The sequence below is a fragment of the Meles meles genome, chromosome 8 (genome assembly GCF_922984935.1).
Source record: "Meles meles chromosome 8, mMelMel3.1 paternal haplotype, whole genome shotgun sequence".
NCBI lineage: Eukaryota > Metazoa > Chordata > Mammalia > Carnivora > Mustelidae > Meles > Meles meles.
This window is the reverse complement of record NC_060073.1, coordinates 5,499,919-5,512,512: the sequence shown is the minus strand read 5'-3', so window position 1 is coordinate 5,512,512 and position 12,594 is coordinate 5,499,919. Positions and strand designations below refer to the sequence as shown.

General features: G+C 67.3%; 2 protein-coding genes across 5 annotated transcripts in view; one reads left to right on the top strand and one right to left on the bottom strand.

The window, feature by feature from the left end:
• PC (pyruvate carboxylase) overlaps window positions 1-12,594 on the bottom strand; it is a 108,976-nt gene that overhangs the window by 5,972 nt on the left and 90,410 nt on the right. For all 4 annotated transcript variants that reach the window (XM_046015067.1, XM_046015070.1, XM_046015068.1 and 1 more), the window contains 2 exons: window positions 10,987-11,149; window positions 8,627-8,809 (listed from right to left, as the gene is read on the bottom strand). In XM_046015067.1, the coding sequence (XP_045871023.1) occupies window positions 8,627-8,809; window positions 10,987-11,149 (346 nt within the window). The remainder of the gene's footprint in view (window positions 1-8,626; window positions 8,810-10,986; window positions 11,150-12,594) is intronic.
• Window positions 180-5,867, top strand: LRFN4 (leucine rich repeat and fibronectin type III domain containing 4). The gene is made up of 3 exons (XM_046015072.1): window positions 180-2,662; window positions 3,139-4,497; window positions 5,031-5,867. The coding sequence occupies exons 2-3, from the start codon at window positions 3,149-3,151 to the stop codon at window positions 5,590-5,592; spliced, it is 1,911 nt and encodes a 636-aa protein (XP_045871028.1). The 5' UTR covers window positions 180-2,662; window positions 3,139-3,148; the 3' UTR covers window positions 5,593-5,867.

The following is a 12,594-nucleotide window of genomic DNA, read 5'->3' as shown; positions in this document are numbered from 1 at the left end:
ACGCATCTGCGTCCACCCGCTTTGTGCCAATGGCCCTCTTTTTCTTTTTTAAAAATTTTATTTGACAGAGAAAGAGCGGACACGTGCAGGGGAAGTGGGGAAGGGAGAAGCAGGCTCCCCACTGAGCGGGGAGCCTGATGCGAGGCTCAATCCCAGGATCCTGAGATCATGACCTGAGAGGACGGCAGAGGCTTAACCCACTGGGCCACCCAGGCGCCCCCCCCAAGGGCCCTCATTTCTACTCATTAAACTACTAGGTGGCAGCTTGAAGCTAAAGTTGGGCAAGTCCAACCCGGAGGCCACATGGGGGCCTGGAAGCCAGCACGGAGAGAGGTCCCGTGACTGCCCGGCCTCGGGCGGAATTCGAGCGTGCACTGCCTGTGACCACATGGCTGTCGCTTCAGATAAGGTGTCTCTGCGTCACCCACTCATCATCTCTGTGGGCAGCTTCAACAGGGACGCACGCTGCTGGGCCCTGCTGCTACTGAGAAGTTTTACCTGTCCGTGCCCCCACCCCACCCTGGGCTCCTATCGCCTGAAGTCCAGATGGAAAGGGTGCCTCCCCCACGGTCATTGCGGAGTGGGACTCAGCCAACATGCCTCATGCCTCTCGGGTGCAACACATCAGCCCGTCTGTCCCCGAGACTAGTCCCTGCCCCTCCTAAAGAGATGGAGCATTGCGGCCGGACCAAGGCACAGCATGTGAGAAGATGAAACCAGCCAAGCCATTCAACGAACCTAGAACCACATACGGGTGAGAGGGATTCTCAGAGGCCTCCCCTGGTCCACCCTCCATTCCCTCATGGGTAGACCCCTCCCCCTTGGCGATTTTGTGGGGGATCGGTCATCCCTATGTACTGTGAGCTCCACGCGGGCACAGCCGGGACCATCCGGTTCCTGCCGTACCCCCTGCTCAGCACAGAGCGGCTTGTGCTTGTGACGGATGTCAGCAGACTTTGTTCGGAGCGAATGACAACTCTCCCGAAGGTGAAGGGAAGCGCTACCCCCACTGCTGGGCGCCAGAGTGGACCTGGGCTAGACTCCAGCGCCTTCGCTCTGCAAACGCAACAGCTGAGGCCCTGGGAGCGGCAACGGTCAGGAAAAGCTTCCAGCTGCCAGGCAGCTGCGCCCCTCACAGGCGACATCTCTCTGGGCACCACGAGGCACGTAGGGACGTGTCATTAATACCCCTTGGCCAAGACGGGTGAAGTGTTTTCAGCGGTTTAAATAACTTGCCTAAGGCTACCTGCTGCACGGGGCAGAATCGGAATTCCTTTCCCAGGGGTCCTGCCCCCACCCCCCCAGTCCCTAGAAATCACGTCTGGAGAGAAGGGGCAGGGGCGCGGGTGGGAGTGTCCCGGGAGCCTGAGGACGAGGAGATACCTGGAGAAGTGGCGACTTGCTTCCCGGAGGACCAGAGCGCGCTGGCTGGCTCCGAGCACTCGGCGCGCCCACCCGAGCCCCGGCCCTCGCAGGGAGGAAGCCCGGAACCCTCCTCCCACCGCACCCCCGGCCCGGAGCCCCTTCTCAGCCCAGACGAGCTCATCCCCAGGCCGCCCTCCCAGGAGCACGGCCCGACGGAGAGCAGGAGGGAGGGAGGGGCCACTGACGCGCGGCTGCGAACGGCGTGCGGCCGCCGGCCTGCGGGGAAGCGGCGCGGCGCGGACCAATCGGGCCGGAGGCGGAGACCGGTTGGTTCCCGAGCGTGCCGGGCGGGGCGGCGAGCCCGGGCGGGGGGAGCGAGGGGCGGGGCGCGGCACCAGCCGGGAGGCCGAGCCCTCTCCGCCCCACCCCGCAGCCGGCCTGCCGGGGGCGTCGCCCCAGCCCCTCACCGCCCCCGCCCCCACCCCCACCCCAGGCCCCGTGCCTGTTGGGGACCCTTCACGTGACTCGGTGATGCAGAACGGTTATGACCTTCAGCGTGTGTCTGTGAGGGTCCCAACAACAGTGCGGGTTTGCGCCCGGCCCTGCCTGTGGGTGCGGGGACGTGTGGGTGTGTGGGCATGTGTGGGTGTGTTGGGGAGGGTGCCCGGCGACATGTGACAAAGGCTCCCGTCTCTGGGAGATGGTGAAGGGGCCCGCGAGCCGGCGCTTTGTCTGGCTGTCTGCAGAGTGACGGTTCGCGCAGCGGCGGCGGGCGCCGGTGCGGTGCAGGATGCCGGGGCGCCAGGGTGGCCGGGGGCGCGCGCGCCTGTGCCAGGGTGAGGGCGCTGCGGCAGCGCCGGGGGACTACGCGGCGGGCCCGCACCAGCCCGGGCCTCGGGCGTGACCGGGAGCCACCCGTGAGCGCTGCAGTGGCCGCGTGTCCCTGTGACCTCGGGAGCCAGTCGGCCCGGGTGGATCCCCGTGCGCCCCTCCCTGTCCGCCCTCCACGTGCGTGTCCGCGGAGCGCGTGCTCGCCGGCGCGCACCCGCCTGCCTGTCGCCGCCGCCGCCGCCGCCGCCGCCGCCGCCGCTGCCGCCGCCGCCGCGAGCCGCCGGGAAAAGGTGCTGGGAACCGAGAGAGCCGGGGCCGTGGGCCCGAGCGCCATGGGCAGGAGGGCGCGCGGCGGGCGGCCGGTCAGCCCCGGGCCTCGCCCCCGCGGGAGAGCCGCCTGGAGTCGGCGGGGGCTGGCCAGGCCCACGGGGAGGCCGGCCCGCGCCCCCTGAGCTACAGACACCAGGTGAGGGGGCCGCGGGGCACGGCAGCGGTGGCTGGCCAGGGAGGGGCGACGGGACACGGGAGGGGCTTGGGGGCGGGGGGGACGACGCCTTCCCTGGCGGGGGAGGGGACGGCGCGGAGGGAGGGGGCTGGCGGTTCCTGGAGACGCCAGAGAAAGGAAGTTCCGGGACCCTCCCTGCTGTAGTGCCCACCTCCGCTTCCTGCCTCATGCTGCACCTTGTCCCCAGAGCCAGGCCCCCCCTACCCGCTTGGGAAATGTGACCTTTACTCCGGAGGGGGGGGGCCTGGCCCTGCAGGCCCCAGCCTTCTTTCAGCCCCTGGGGGAGGGGGAGAGTCCTGGGGCCTCTGACCCTGACGCCCCCCCCCACACAGCCCCCCAGGCCAGGCTCTGGAAGCTGGCCCTTGAGACTGAGTGGCGGGCACAGTGGGCACCGGCACCTGCCCCACCTGTGCCTGGGCTCCGGCCCTTCCCTGCAGGGCGCGCACCATGGCCCCGCCACTCCTGCTGCTGCTGCTGGCCAGCGGAGCGGCCGCCTGCCCACTGCCCTGTGTCTGCCAGAACCTGTCCGAGTCGCTCAGCACCCTCTGTGCCCACCGCGGCCTGCTGTTCGTGCCGCCCAACGTGGACCGGCGCACAGTGGAGTTGCGGCTGGCTGACAACTTCATCCAGGCCTTGGGGCCGCCAGACTTCCGAAACATGACGGGGCTGGTGGACCTGACGCTGTCCCGGAACGCCATCACCCGCATCGGGGCCCGCGCTTTCGGGGACCTGGAGAGCCTGCGCTCGCTGCACCTGGACGGCAACAGGCTGGTGGAGCTGGGCTCCGGCAGCCTCCGCGGCCCCGTCAACCTGCAGCACCTCATCCTCAGCGGCAACCAGCTGGGCCGCATCTCGCCCGGGGCCTTCGACGACTTCCTGGACAGCCTGGAGGACCTGGACCTGTCCTACAACAACCTGCGGCAGGTGCCCTGGGCGGGCATCGGCGCCATGCCCGCGCTGCACACCCTCAACCTGGACCACAACCTCATTGACGCGCTGCCCCCAGGCGCCTTCGCCCAGCTCAGCCAACTCTCCCGCCTCGACCTCACGTCCAACCGCCTGGCCACGCTGGCCCCCGACCCGCTCTTCTCCCGGGGCCGCGACGCCGAGGCCTCGCCCGCCCCCCTGGTGCTGAGCTTCAGCGGGAACCCCCTGCACTGCAACTGCGAGCTGCTGTGGCTGCGGCGGCTGGCGCGGCCCGACGACCTGGAGACGTGCGCCTCCCCGCCGGGCCTGGCCGGCCGCTACTTCTGGGCCGTGCCCGAAGGCGAGTTCTCCTGTGAGCCCCCGCTCATCGCGCGCCACACGCAGCGCCTCTGGGTGCTGGAGGGCCAGCGGGCCACACTGCGGTGCCGGGCCCTCGGCGACCCCGCGCCCACTATGCACTGGGTCGGCCCTGACGACCGGCTGGTCGGCAACTCCTCCCGAGCCCGGGCTTTCCCCAATGGGACCCTGGAGATCGGGGTGACGGGCTCCGGGGATGCAGGGGGCTACACCTGCATTGCCACCAACCCTGCGGGCGAGGCCACAGCCCGGGTCGAGCTCCGCGTGCTGGCCTTGCCCCACGGCGGGAATGGCAGCGCGGAGGGGGGCCGCCCGGGGCCGTCGGACATTGCTGCCTCGGCCCGCACCGCCGCCGAGGGCGAGGGGACATTGGAGTCTGAGCCAGCTGTGCAGGTGACGGAGGTGACTGCGACCTCAGGGCTGGTGAGCTGGGGGCCGGGGCGGCCTGCAGACCCCGTGTGGATGTTCCAGATCCAGTACAACAGCAGCGAGGACGAGACCCTCATCTACCGGTGAGGGTGCGGCCTGCAGCCCCCGCGTGGCTCCCTGCGGCCCTCAGAGCCCCCCTCCAGCCCTCCCAGACTTGGCCGCTTCCACACACCCCTCCTCAGCTTCTGAGCCCCTGCAGGGGGGAGGCGGGGGGGAGGCCAGGCACCAGGGAGAGGTGGGAAGTGCCCATGGGGTCCTCAGTCCAGGCCTCTTGGCGTTTGGTCTCTGTGCAGATGCACAACCCTGGGCCGTGCGCACCGCCTTCTTCCTGGCCACATGCCACGTGCCTCCACACCGCCTCCCCCGGGTGCCCTGGGCTTGTGCATCCACACACTCGCCCGTCCAGCCCCACGCTCTGTCCCCAGCTGCACACACTCACGCCTATCTCGGCTTCGCGGCCTTCTGGAGTAAACCAAGGCCCCGGTGGTCCTAGGGGAAGGGAGTGTTCCCAGGTGGGACCTGGGAGCCAGGGGTGAGGGTGGGGGCGGGTGGCGAGGGGGCGGGGGCTGGGGTCAGAGCCCGGACCTAGGCTCTGACCACCCACCCCTGCCCACAGGATCGTCCCGGCCTCCAGCCACCACTTCCTGCTGAAGCACCTCGTCCCCGGTGCCGACTATGACCTCTGCCTGCTGGCCCTGTCCCCTGCCGCTGGGCCTTCCGACCTCACAGCCACTAGGCTGCTGGGCTGTGCCCACTTCTCTACGCTACCGGCTGCACCCCTGTGCCATGCCCTGCAGGCCCACGTGCTGGGCGGGACCCTGACCGTGGCCGTGGGGGGTGTGCTGGTGGCTGCCTTACTGGTCTTCACTGTGGCCTTGCTGGTTCGGGGCCGGGGGGCCGGGAACGGCCGCCTCCCCCTCAAGCTCAGCCACGTCCAATCCCAGACCAATGGAGGCCCCAGCCCCACGCCCAAGGCCCACCCGCCGCGGAGCCCGCCGCCGCGGCCACAACGCAGCTGCTCCCTGGACCTGGGAGACGCCGGCGGGTGCTACGGTTACGCCAGGCGCCTTGGAGGGGCCTGGGCCCGGAGGAGCCACTCTGTGCATGGGGGGCTGCTCGGGGCAGGGTGCCGGGGGGTGGGGGGCAGCACGGAGCAGCTGGAGGAGAGTGTGGTGTGAGGGGAAGGCAGTGAGCCCGGGGTGGGCCGGGGAAGGGGCACAGGGCCTGGGACAGGCAGCTCCAGGGCCCGGTGGGTCGGCACTGCCTGGGAGTCGCTCCCGATTTTACCCTCGGTACCTCAGGCCTCCTTTGTACTTGGCCGGACAAGGGGCCCCTGCCCCAGTTCTGGCCTCCAGACCTGCATTCCTCTGACGGGTGCTCACAGCCACCGAGGCAGGGCTGCAGCCCCCAAGCGGGAGTCTTGTTTTTCTTTATAATAAAATTGTTGCGTACACCTCCGTGCTAGCCTTGTCTTGTCCTGCTAGGCTCCCTGACGGGGAGGGGGACATGTGGGCCAGTAGACACCCACAGACAAGACAGGGTCAGGTTCAGGGCCGCTAGCCCCACGGAGGTGGCCCAAACAGCCCAGGGTGCCCTCGGCCTCGCCTGACGGCAGGTGCTTGGGGCTGGCGCCTCCTGTCCTGGGTGAGCCAGACCGGCCCCTCGAGAAGGGGAGGGCTGTGCTGGAGCCCTCCGGGCCCTGTGCCTGCACCTCTAAGTGCAGAGAACACCCCTTCCCGGCACCACATGGACAAGATGGGATGTCCTCGTGGAAGCATGGGCGCCAGGCTGCAGAGAGGGGCAACAGGGGCACGGGGGCCACGGCACAGCCCTTCAGGGCGAAGGGACCTTTGGCTGGCAACACTCTAACTCCGTACGAAGTCCCCATGGCTTCCACTGGAGACCACCTCACCACTTCCCAGGGCAGCTTCTGGATTTGTACAGTGTTATCCCAGAAGGACGGCAAAAGGCTTAGAATTCCACTGCTTTGGTATCAGCCCAAGACCTTCTGGAAGGTTCGTCAGTGCTAGAGGTCCTGAGCTCCCAGCTGCTCCACTGACCCTCCCCCCCGCCCCCCCCTTCTCTCCATGGCTTCGCTCTGGGCTTGTCTGGAAAGACTGAGTCAAACGGTTGCCGGACACTGGAGAGGCAGACGCTGGGATGAGGGGCCCGGCCCCACTTTTGTTCCCCACCCCGACAAGCTGCAGTCTGGGGGGCGCGGCCGGGCCCTGCTCTAACTCCCTTTGACCGAGACCCCTGCCAGCCTCTGGCCCCGGGCACATTCCCGGCTCCCGAGCGTCAGCTGGGAGGAATCGATGCTCCAGACAGAATGACAGCGGACATGGGGCTCCCCGCGGCGCTCGCCCCCCCCCCCCCCCGACGCTCTAAGAACATGCAGATGCCTGAGCGCCGCCGTGGACCCGGCACCGCACAGCCCGTGATGAGGCCCGGACCATAGCGGCCGCCACACCTGTGCCAAGGGGCGCCCGGGTGTGAGGCCTGCGTGTTCCAGCGGGCAGCCCGCGAGAGCTGGACGGGCCTGTGCGCACACGTGTGCGGCCAAGCCCCCACCCCGGTGTGTCTGCAGTTCACACACACGTGAGCCCGCCCTGCAGCCCTGGAACACACGCCCCGACGGGGCCCAGGGGAGATCCTGGTTTAAGTAAATGAAACAAGGTCCTCCGCGGAACGGCACGAGAGCGGGAACCCTCCAAGGGGCCGCGGGGAGAAGGCGGAGGCGGCCCCGGGCTGAGGGGAGGGAGCCTGGGGCGTACCAGGCAAGGAGGCGAGGAGCTGCCCGGCGTGGGCGGCTCTCGATGTGGCAGGAGCCCATGGCCTCGTCGGGGCACACCTGGGGAGGACTCTGGTGCCCCAAGGAACCGGAAACATACGTCCCGCAGCTGGCCGTCCCCACTTCCTCCTGGTGAGCCCCGTGACCCCCGCCTCCCTTCTCTGCCCTCAGGGCCCTCGGGCAAGAGGTCCTCAGGAGCCTGCCAGGCTGGGGGACGGGGAGGGTCCGATGACCTGGGGACACGAGTGTAGGGGCCAGCAGTGAGGACAACAGAGCGACAAGGGCAGGTGGGTGAAGGGTGGGGTAGTCAGGCCCCACACGAGGGTCGTGGCACACACTGGCCACCGGCCCCCAAAGCTTCTGCAGGACACCACGCTGGAAACATGGAGGCCCCTCACGGAGAAGGTCACAACACATCTGTGTGCGCAGGAGCCCCGAGGCTTCCCACGGGAGAGCACAGAGACCCCAAGACCTGGGGAATGGCCACGGCCTCTGAGGTGGGCCACGGGCCTGAGGGGAGACGGCTGACCCCCCACTGGCCCTGCAGGTCCCCTGCCTCCCTCCTCCCCTCTCAAGTGCTTTTTCGAAAGGCTTCTGCACCCACCGGAGCCCCTGCCAGGACACATCACAGAGCCGTGCCAGTGGGTGAAAGGACGGGCCCAGGGCACCGTGAGAGGACAGAGGGGCTGGGGGGCACAGTCCACTGCGGGCGGAACCCTCCTCCCTGCCCTCCTGCCGCAGGGCCTCTGTGGGCAGCCCCTGGCCTAGGGATGCCCATGGATACGCAGGCAGAGCCGGCCGCCGGGACAGGACAGCATGCGGCTGTGGTTTCGTCTCCAGCTACAGACACAGGGAACCAAGAGGCCATTGAGGATTTCAGGTCCCTCCCTGGCAGCCGGGCGCCGTGTCTCGCCCCCTGGCCTCGATCAGACCTCCCCTGGCTGTCCCGAAGGCACCCGACATGACGCCCACGTGCCAGGCCAGGGGACGAGGGCAAGGAGAGCAGGCGGGGGTCTCATTTTATGCCAAGTGACCTCTTCCGCACGGGCTTGTGCTCTCTCACCCAGGGTCTTCCTGGGACTCAGAACTACCTGGCAAGCGTGTTCAGAATGCAGGCTCTGGGCCCCCCGCCCCAACCGATGAGATCAGAATTTCCAGAAGGGAGATCTATGCTATGCACACTGAACACAGACTCCAGGAGATCTCCCCTAAGAAGGGCAAGCAGGAGCGTGGGGCTCCCCGGAGCAAGACTCCCGGCTCTGGCCGAGGGCCCCGAGCACCCGAGGAGCCCAGGCCCGCTCCCAGGGTGGCGGAGGGGCCCAGCCCCAGCAGAGCGGCTAGAAGAGTCGACGTGCGGCCAAGGGGCAGGCCTGGGGCGGGACCGAGCATCCAGAAGGCAGGCAGCGCCTACGGCCTCTCACCTTTACACCTCGGACCCGGAACTCGGCAAGGGCTCTGCTCATCTTGGTGGCAGCTGTAGGGTGGTCTTTGCCGTGGGCGATGACTTTGACGAGCAGGGAGTCATAGTGTGGGGAGATGACAGCCCCTTGGAAGGCCGACGCGTTATCCAGGCGGATGCCCATGCCCTCTCCGCTCCGGAACACCTGGGGATGGGGGTGAGCAGAGTCAGGAATCGGGTCGGGAGCAGGAGTCCGGATGCGGCCCCCAGTCCAGGCTGGATGCCAGCTCTGGCTGGTGAAGTTCTGCCACACTTCCACCAGCGAGGCCAGGGGCATCCCGCCTTCTCTGGCTGCCACACGGTCACTGCATCCTTCCCGAGAGGAGCTGGCAGGGGAGGAGGCAAGAAAAGGCGCAGGGGAGGACCCGCCTGGCCAGCCCCAGGCCCGTAGGCCCTGAGCCCAGGGCGGACGCAGAGCTCCACAGAGCACAGAGAGGGGCCCTGGGCAGGCAGCAGCCGGATGCCCCCGACCTTCTTCCTGCCTGCCTGACCAACCCTCCTGCCTCTTAGAGTCACTGGTCCCACGGACATCTGTGCCCACCACATGCCAGGCACCGAGGTGAACAGCTGAAAGAGGGCCCCGATCCCAGGGGGCTCCCAGCCTGCTGGACAAGGGGGTGGACAAAGAAATCAGACTGGTGACAGGGACATCGCAGGACACGAGCAGGGCAGGGAGGGGAGGCAGGCCAAGTTTTAACATACACCGCGAAGCGATGGGGAACCCCTCAGTGTCCCTCCACTTTCCCTTCCTTCCAGAAGGGGAGAATGGGAGGGAGGGGGAGGAGAGGGAGAGGAGACACGAAGAGCAGGGAGAAGGGCCGGACCCAGGGCTCTCGGGAGAGCAGGTCCGTGCCCGTACGCTCGGAGGGGGCAGCAGGGCAGAGCGGTGCGGGTCCCGCAGCAGACTCCCGCACGGCTGGACGGGGACAGGGCCCTGGGGACAAAGGTTCAGGGTGTCTGGGGTAACAGGTACAGACACGAACACCCATGATGGGGGGGGGACCCGGGGTGAGTCCCGGCAGGGAGAGCCCAAACCTGGGCCAGGGGAACCCCGTGAGGCACGGGGGAGGAGGACGGGGAGCAGGAGGGACGGCCCAGGGGCATGGGACACCCACTGCACCAGGTTTCTGCTTCTAAGGGACACAGGCCTGTGTTCGATAGAAAGGAACTTAATAAAATATTTAAGGGCGAACACTCAGCTGTGAGCAGGAACTGTCAGCTAAAAATACTCTGTGGTAAACCAGGCTCAGAGGAGCCAGAACGTGGAGACGGAGGTGGAGGAAGGCCGCGGGGCGTCTCGGGGCTGCCCCTTCCCCGCCGAGGGCGGACAAGTCAGGGCCCCCGCTGGAGAGCACTCCGGCCTTCAGGCTGGCCCCCACCTACGGGCTTCGATTGTTCCAGAAATGGAATTCCAGCGGCAGCTCTGCCTCAAGCCTCCCAGCTCTGCAACTTTCGGGATCCAGCTCTCCCTTTCCCTCCCAACGCTTGTTTCTCAGAAGCCTAGTAGCCGCCTCCAAATCAGCCTGGCCCTCTCCCCGGGCCAGAACCTGAGCTCTCGCAGTCCTGCTCCCTCACAGGCTCCAACCAGATGGGGAGGTGGTAAAGCAGCAGAGCTGGCAGCAGTGCTGCTGAAGGTTCCGGAACATTCTCAGCCAACGTGAGCGAGAGGACCGGGGATGTGCACCCCGCAGCTCCGAGGGCGCCTGCCCCAGGTGTGAGCGCGGAGGGGAGGGGAGGGGTGGGGAGGGAGGGATGTCTGTGCTGGGGGGGCGGGGCACAGCAGACACTCCAGGGGACAGGCACGGCAGGGCCCACCCCCACGTCTGCCCACTCAGCCCCTGGTGCCCCGAGCCTGCCTCCTCCCTGCCCTCCACCATCTCCCTGGCTCCCCCCTTGATCCTAACTGGGCCCCTTGCTCAGCCGGGCCCTTCCACTGGCACATCCGGGCCCCCGTCCTTTGCAGCAACCCCCCAGGCCTGCCTTGCCAACCACCCTCCCTCGGACCGAAGGCAGGATGGAGGCCGCTGCTCTGTCCGTGGGATCTGGCAAGAAGCCGAAGTCAAGGGCCTGGGCTTCGTTCCTGGGGACCCTGCATGTGGCTCCACCCAACTGGTCTGCTCCCCGTTCCACGTGATTCCCTTGCTGCTGTCTTGGTCTGCACCGCCGCCGTCTCCCCCTGGAATGCTCTCTCCCTGACCCTCCGACCCAGCCGGGCTCTGGTCTACCCTCAGCCGGCCTCAGCCGGCCTCGGCAAGGGTGCTCGCGCCCCGCCAGGCCCAGAGGAGGGTCTCCCCGGTGCATCCTGTGGGAAGGCGGGCGTACCTCGATGCGGCCAGTGTCCGGCTGGAAGCTGCGCGCGGGGTCCTCCGTGGTGACCCGGCACTGGATGGCGCAGCCATTGATGCGGATGTTCTCCTGCCGCAGGCCCAGGTCGGGCAGGCTCCGGCCCTCAGCCACGTGGATCTGGGCGTGGACCAGGTCCACACTGCAGGGAGGCGCCGAGCGTAAGGCAGGGGATGGACAGGGAGAGAGGTCCCCACCGGTCTGCAGACTCTTCACCAGCCTGGGTGGCGGGACCCCTCCAGCCAGACCAGCATCCCCCGCCCCGGCCCAGGGGACAGGAAGTCCAGGCAGTTGGAATAAGTTGGGGGCAGCCGGAGAGGGCTCAGCTGAAATGTCTGTGTCTACCTGCTCCGGAGCCCGCCACCAAACGCCCCCTCCCCACACTCCGCCCTACTGCCTGCCCAGGGCCTCTCTGTCCTCCCGCCTCCCCCAGGCCCTTCCTTGATCAAGCCGGACTTGAAGCCTCAGACACTCCACACAGAGAGCCAAGTGCACTACACCCTGACAAAGGCAGGGGCCGGTTTGCAAGAACGTGGGGCTGTGAGTGCGGGGCTGGCTGACATGGGAACGACAAGCTGTTGGGAGGGTCCGCGAGGGGATGCGCGGCAGTGAGGGTGCCATCCTCCTGGGATCCAGGCCTCGGCTGCACCTGCGCCCCAGACCACACCCCACGGACGACCTCAACCTCAGTGCACAGAATTCTCCAAATGCGCATGATTTATAAGCTCGGCCTCAGGGACTGGAAGGCTCCTAGGGACAGTGACAGATCCAAGTGGAACAGCTGTTCCAAAAAAAACAAAACAAAACAAAGTAACAAAAAACAACTCAAAGTTTAAAATGTACTGCCACTGAGGCCTGCTGACAGGGGCAGCCCGGAAACGGCGCCGGGAGCTCTCCCCGGGTGCCCTGCACTTCCTGCTGGAGCACGTCACAGCAGCGCCGGCGACTGCGCGCAGCCTGGGCTGAGGCTGGCCTCCACGGGGATGCTCTGGGAGTCTGTCATTCCCAGCAGAGGAGGAGCCTGAGGGTCAGAGAGGCTGCAGCTCGCCCCAGCTCTGTGTGGGTAGTGGCCGGGGAGGCACCTGTACCTGGTCGGTCTGTCTGACACAAAACCCCCACTCCCGAGCTGGCGCAGGTGTCCGGCCTGAACAGAGCAGGCCTGCGGCAGGCCCGAGACGCACAGCATGTTCACCGTGGGGCAATCGGGCCAAGTCTCGTGGAGCCAGAATCAGACGCCCAAGCGTCCACCTCAGCTCGGGCTCTACCTCGAGCCGACAGAGTCTGGAAGCCTCTGCGCATCTGCTGGGCACAGGCAGGCCCCCGCAGCGTCCTCCGGAGGAACAAACTGTCAGGAAAGTTCGGGCGAGATGGACCGGCCCCGAGCCAGGGCTTCACACTTCAGTGGCTCAAAATAGGATCTTGAAACTACTGGGCGGTTTACAAAACGGGCAGATTTTTAAAGTGTCTACTCAGTGCTTGCGGGAGCACAAACGGGCACAATCTGGAAACCCGATGAGGCTTCGCTCAGGGAACCACACAGGAACCGTCCATCTCCAGGGCTCTTCAGAGCGGAAGGGAGAGATCTAG

Bases quoted from the DNA above. Each gene is read 5' to 3' on its own strand.
- LRFN4 (XM_046015072.1), top strand. From the start codon at position 3,149: ATGGCCCCGCCACTCCTGCTGCTGCTGCTGGCCAGCGGAGCGGCCGCC. The intron at 4,498-5,030 runs GTGAGGGTGCGG...CCCTGCCCACAG, and splicing joins GACGAGACCCTCATCTACCG to GATCGTCCCGGCCTCCAGCC.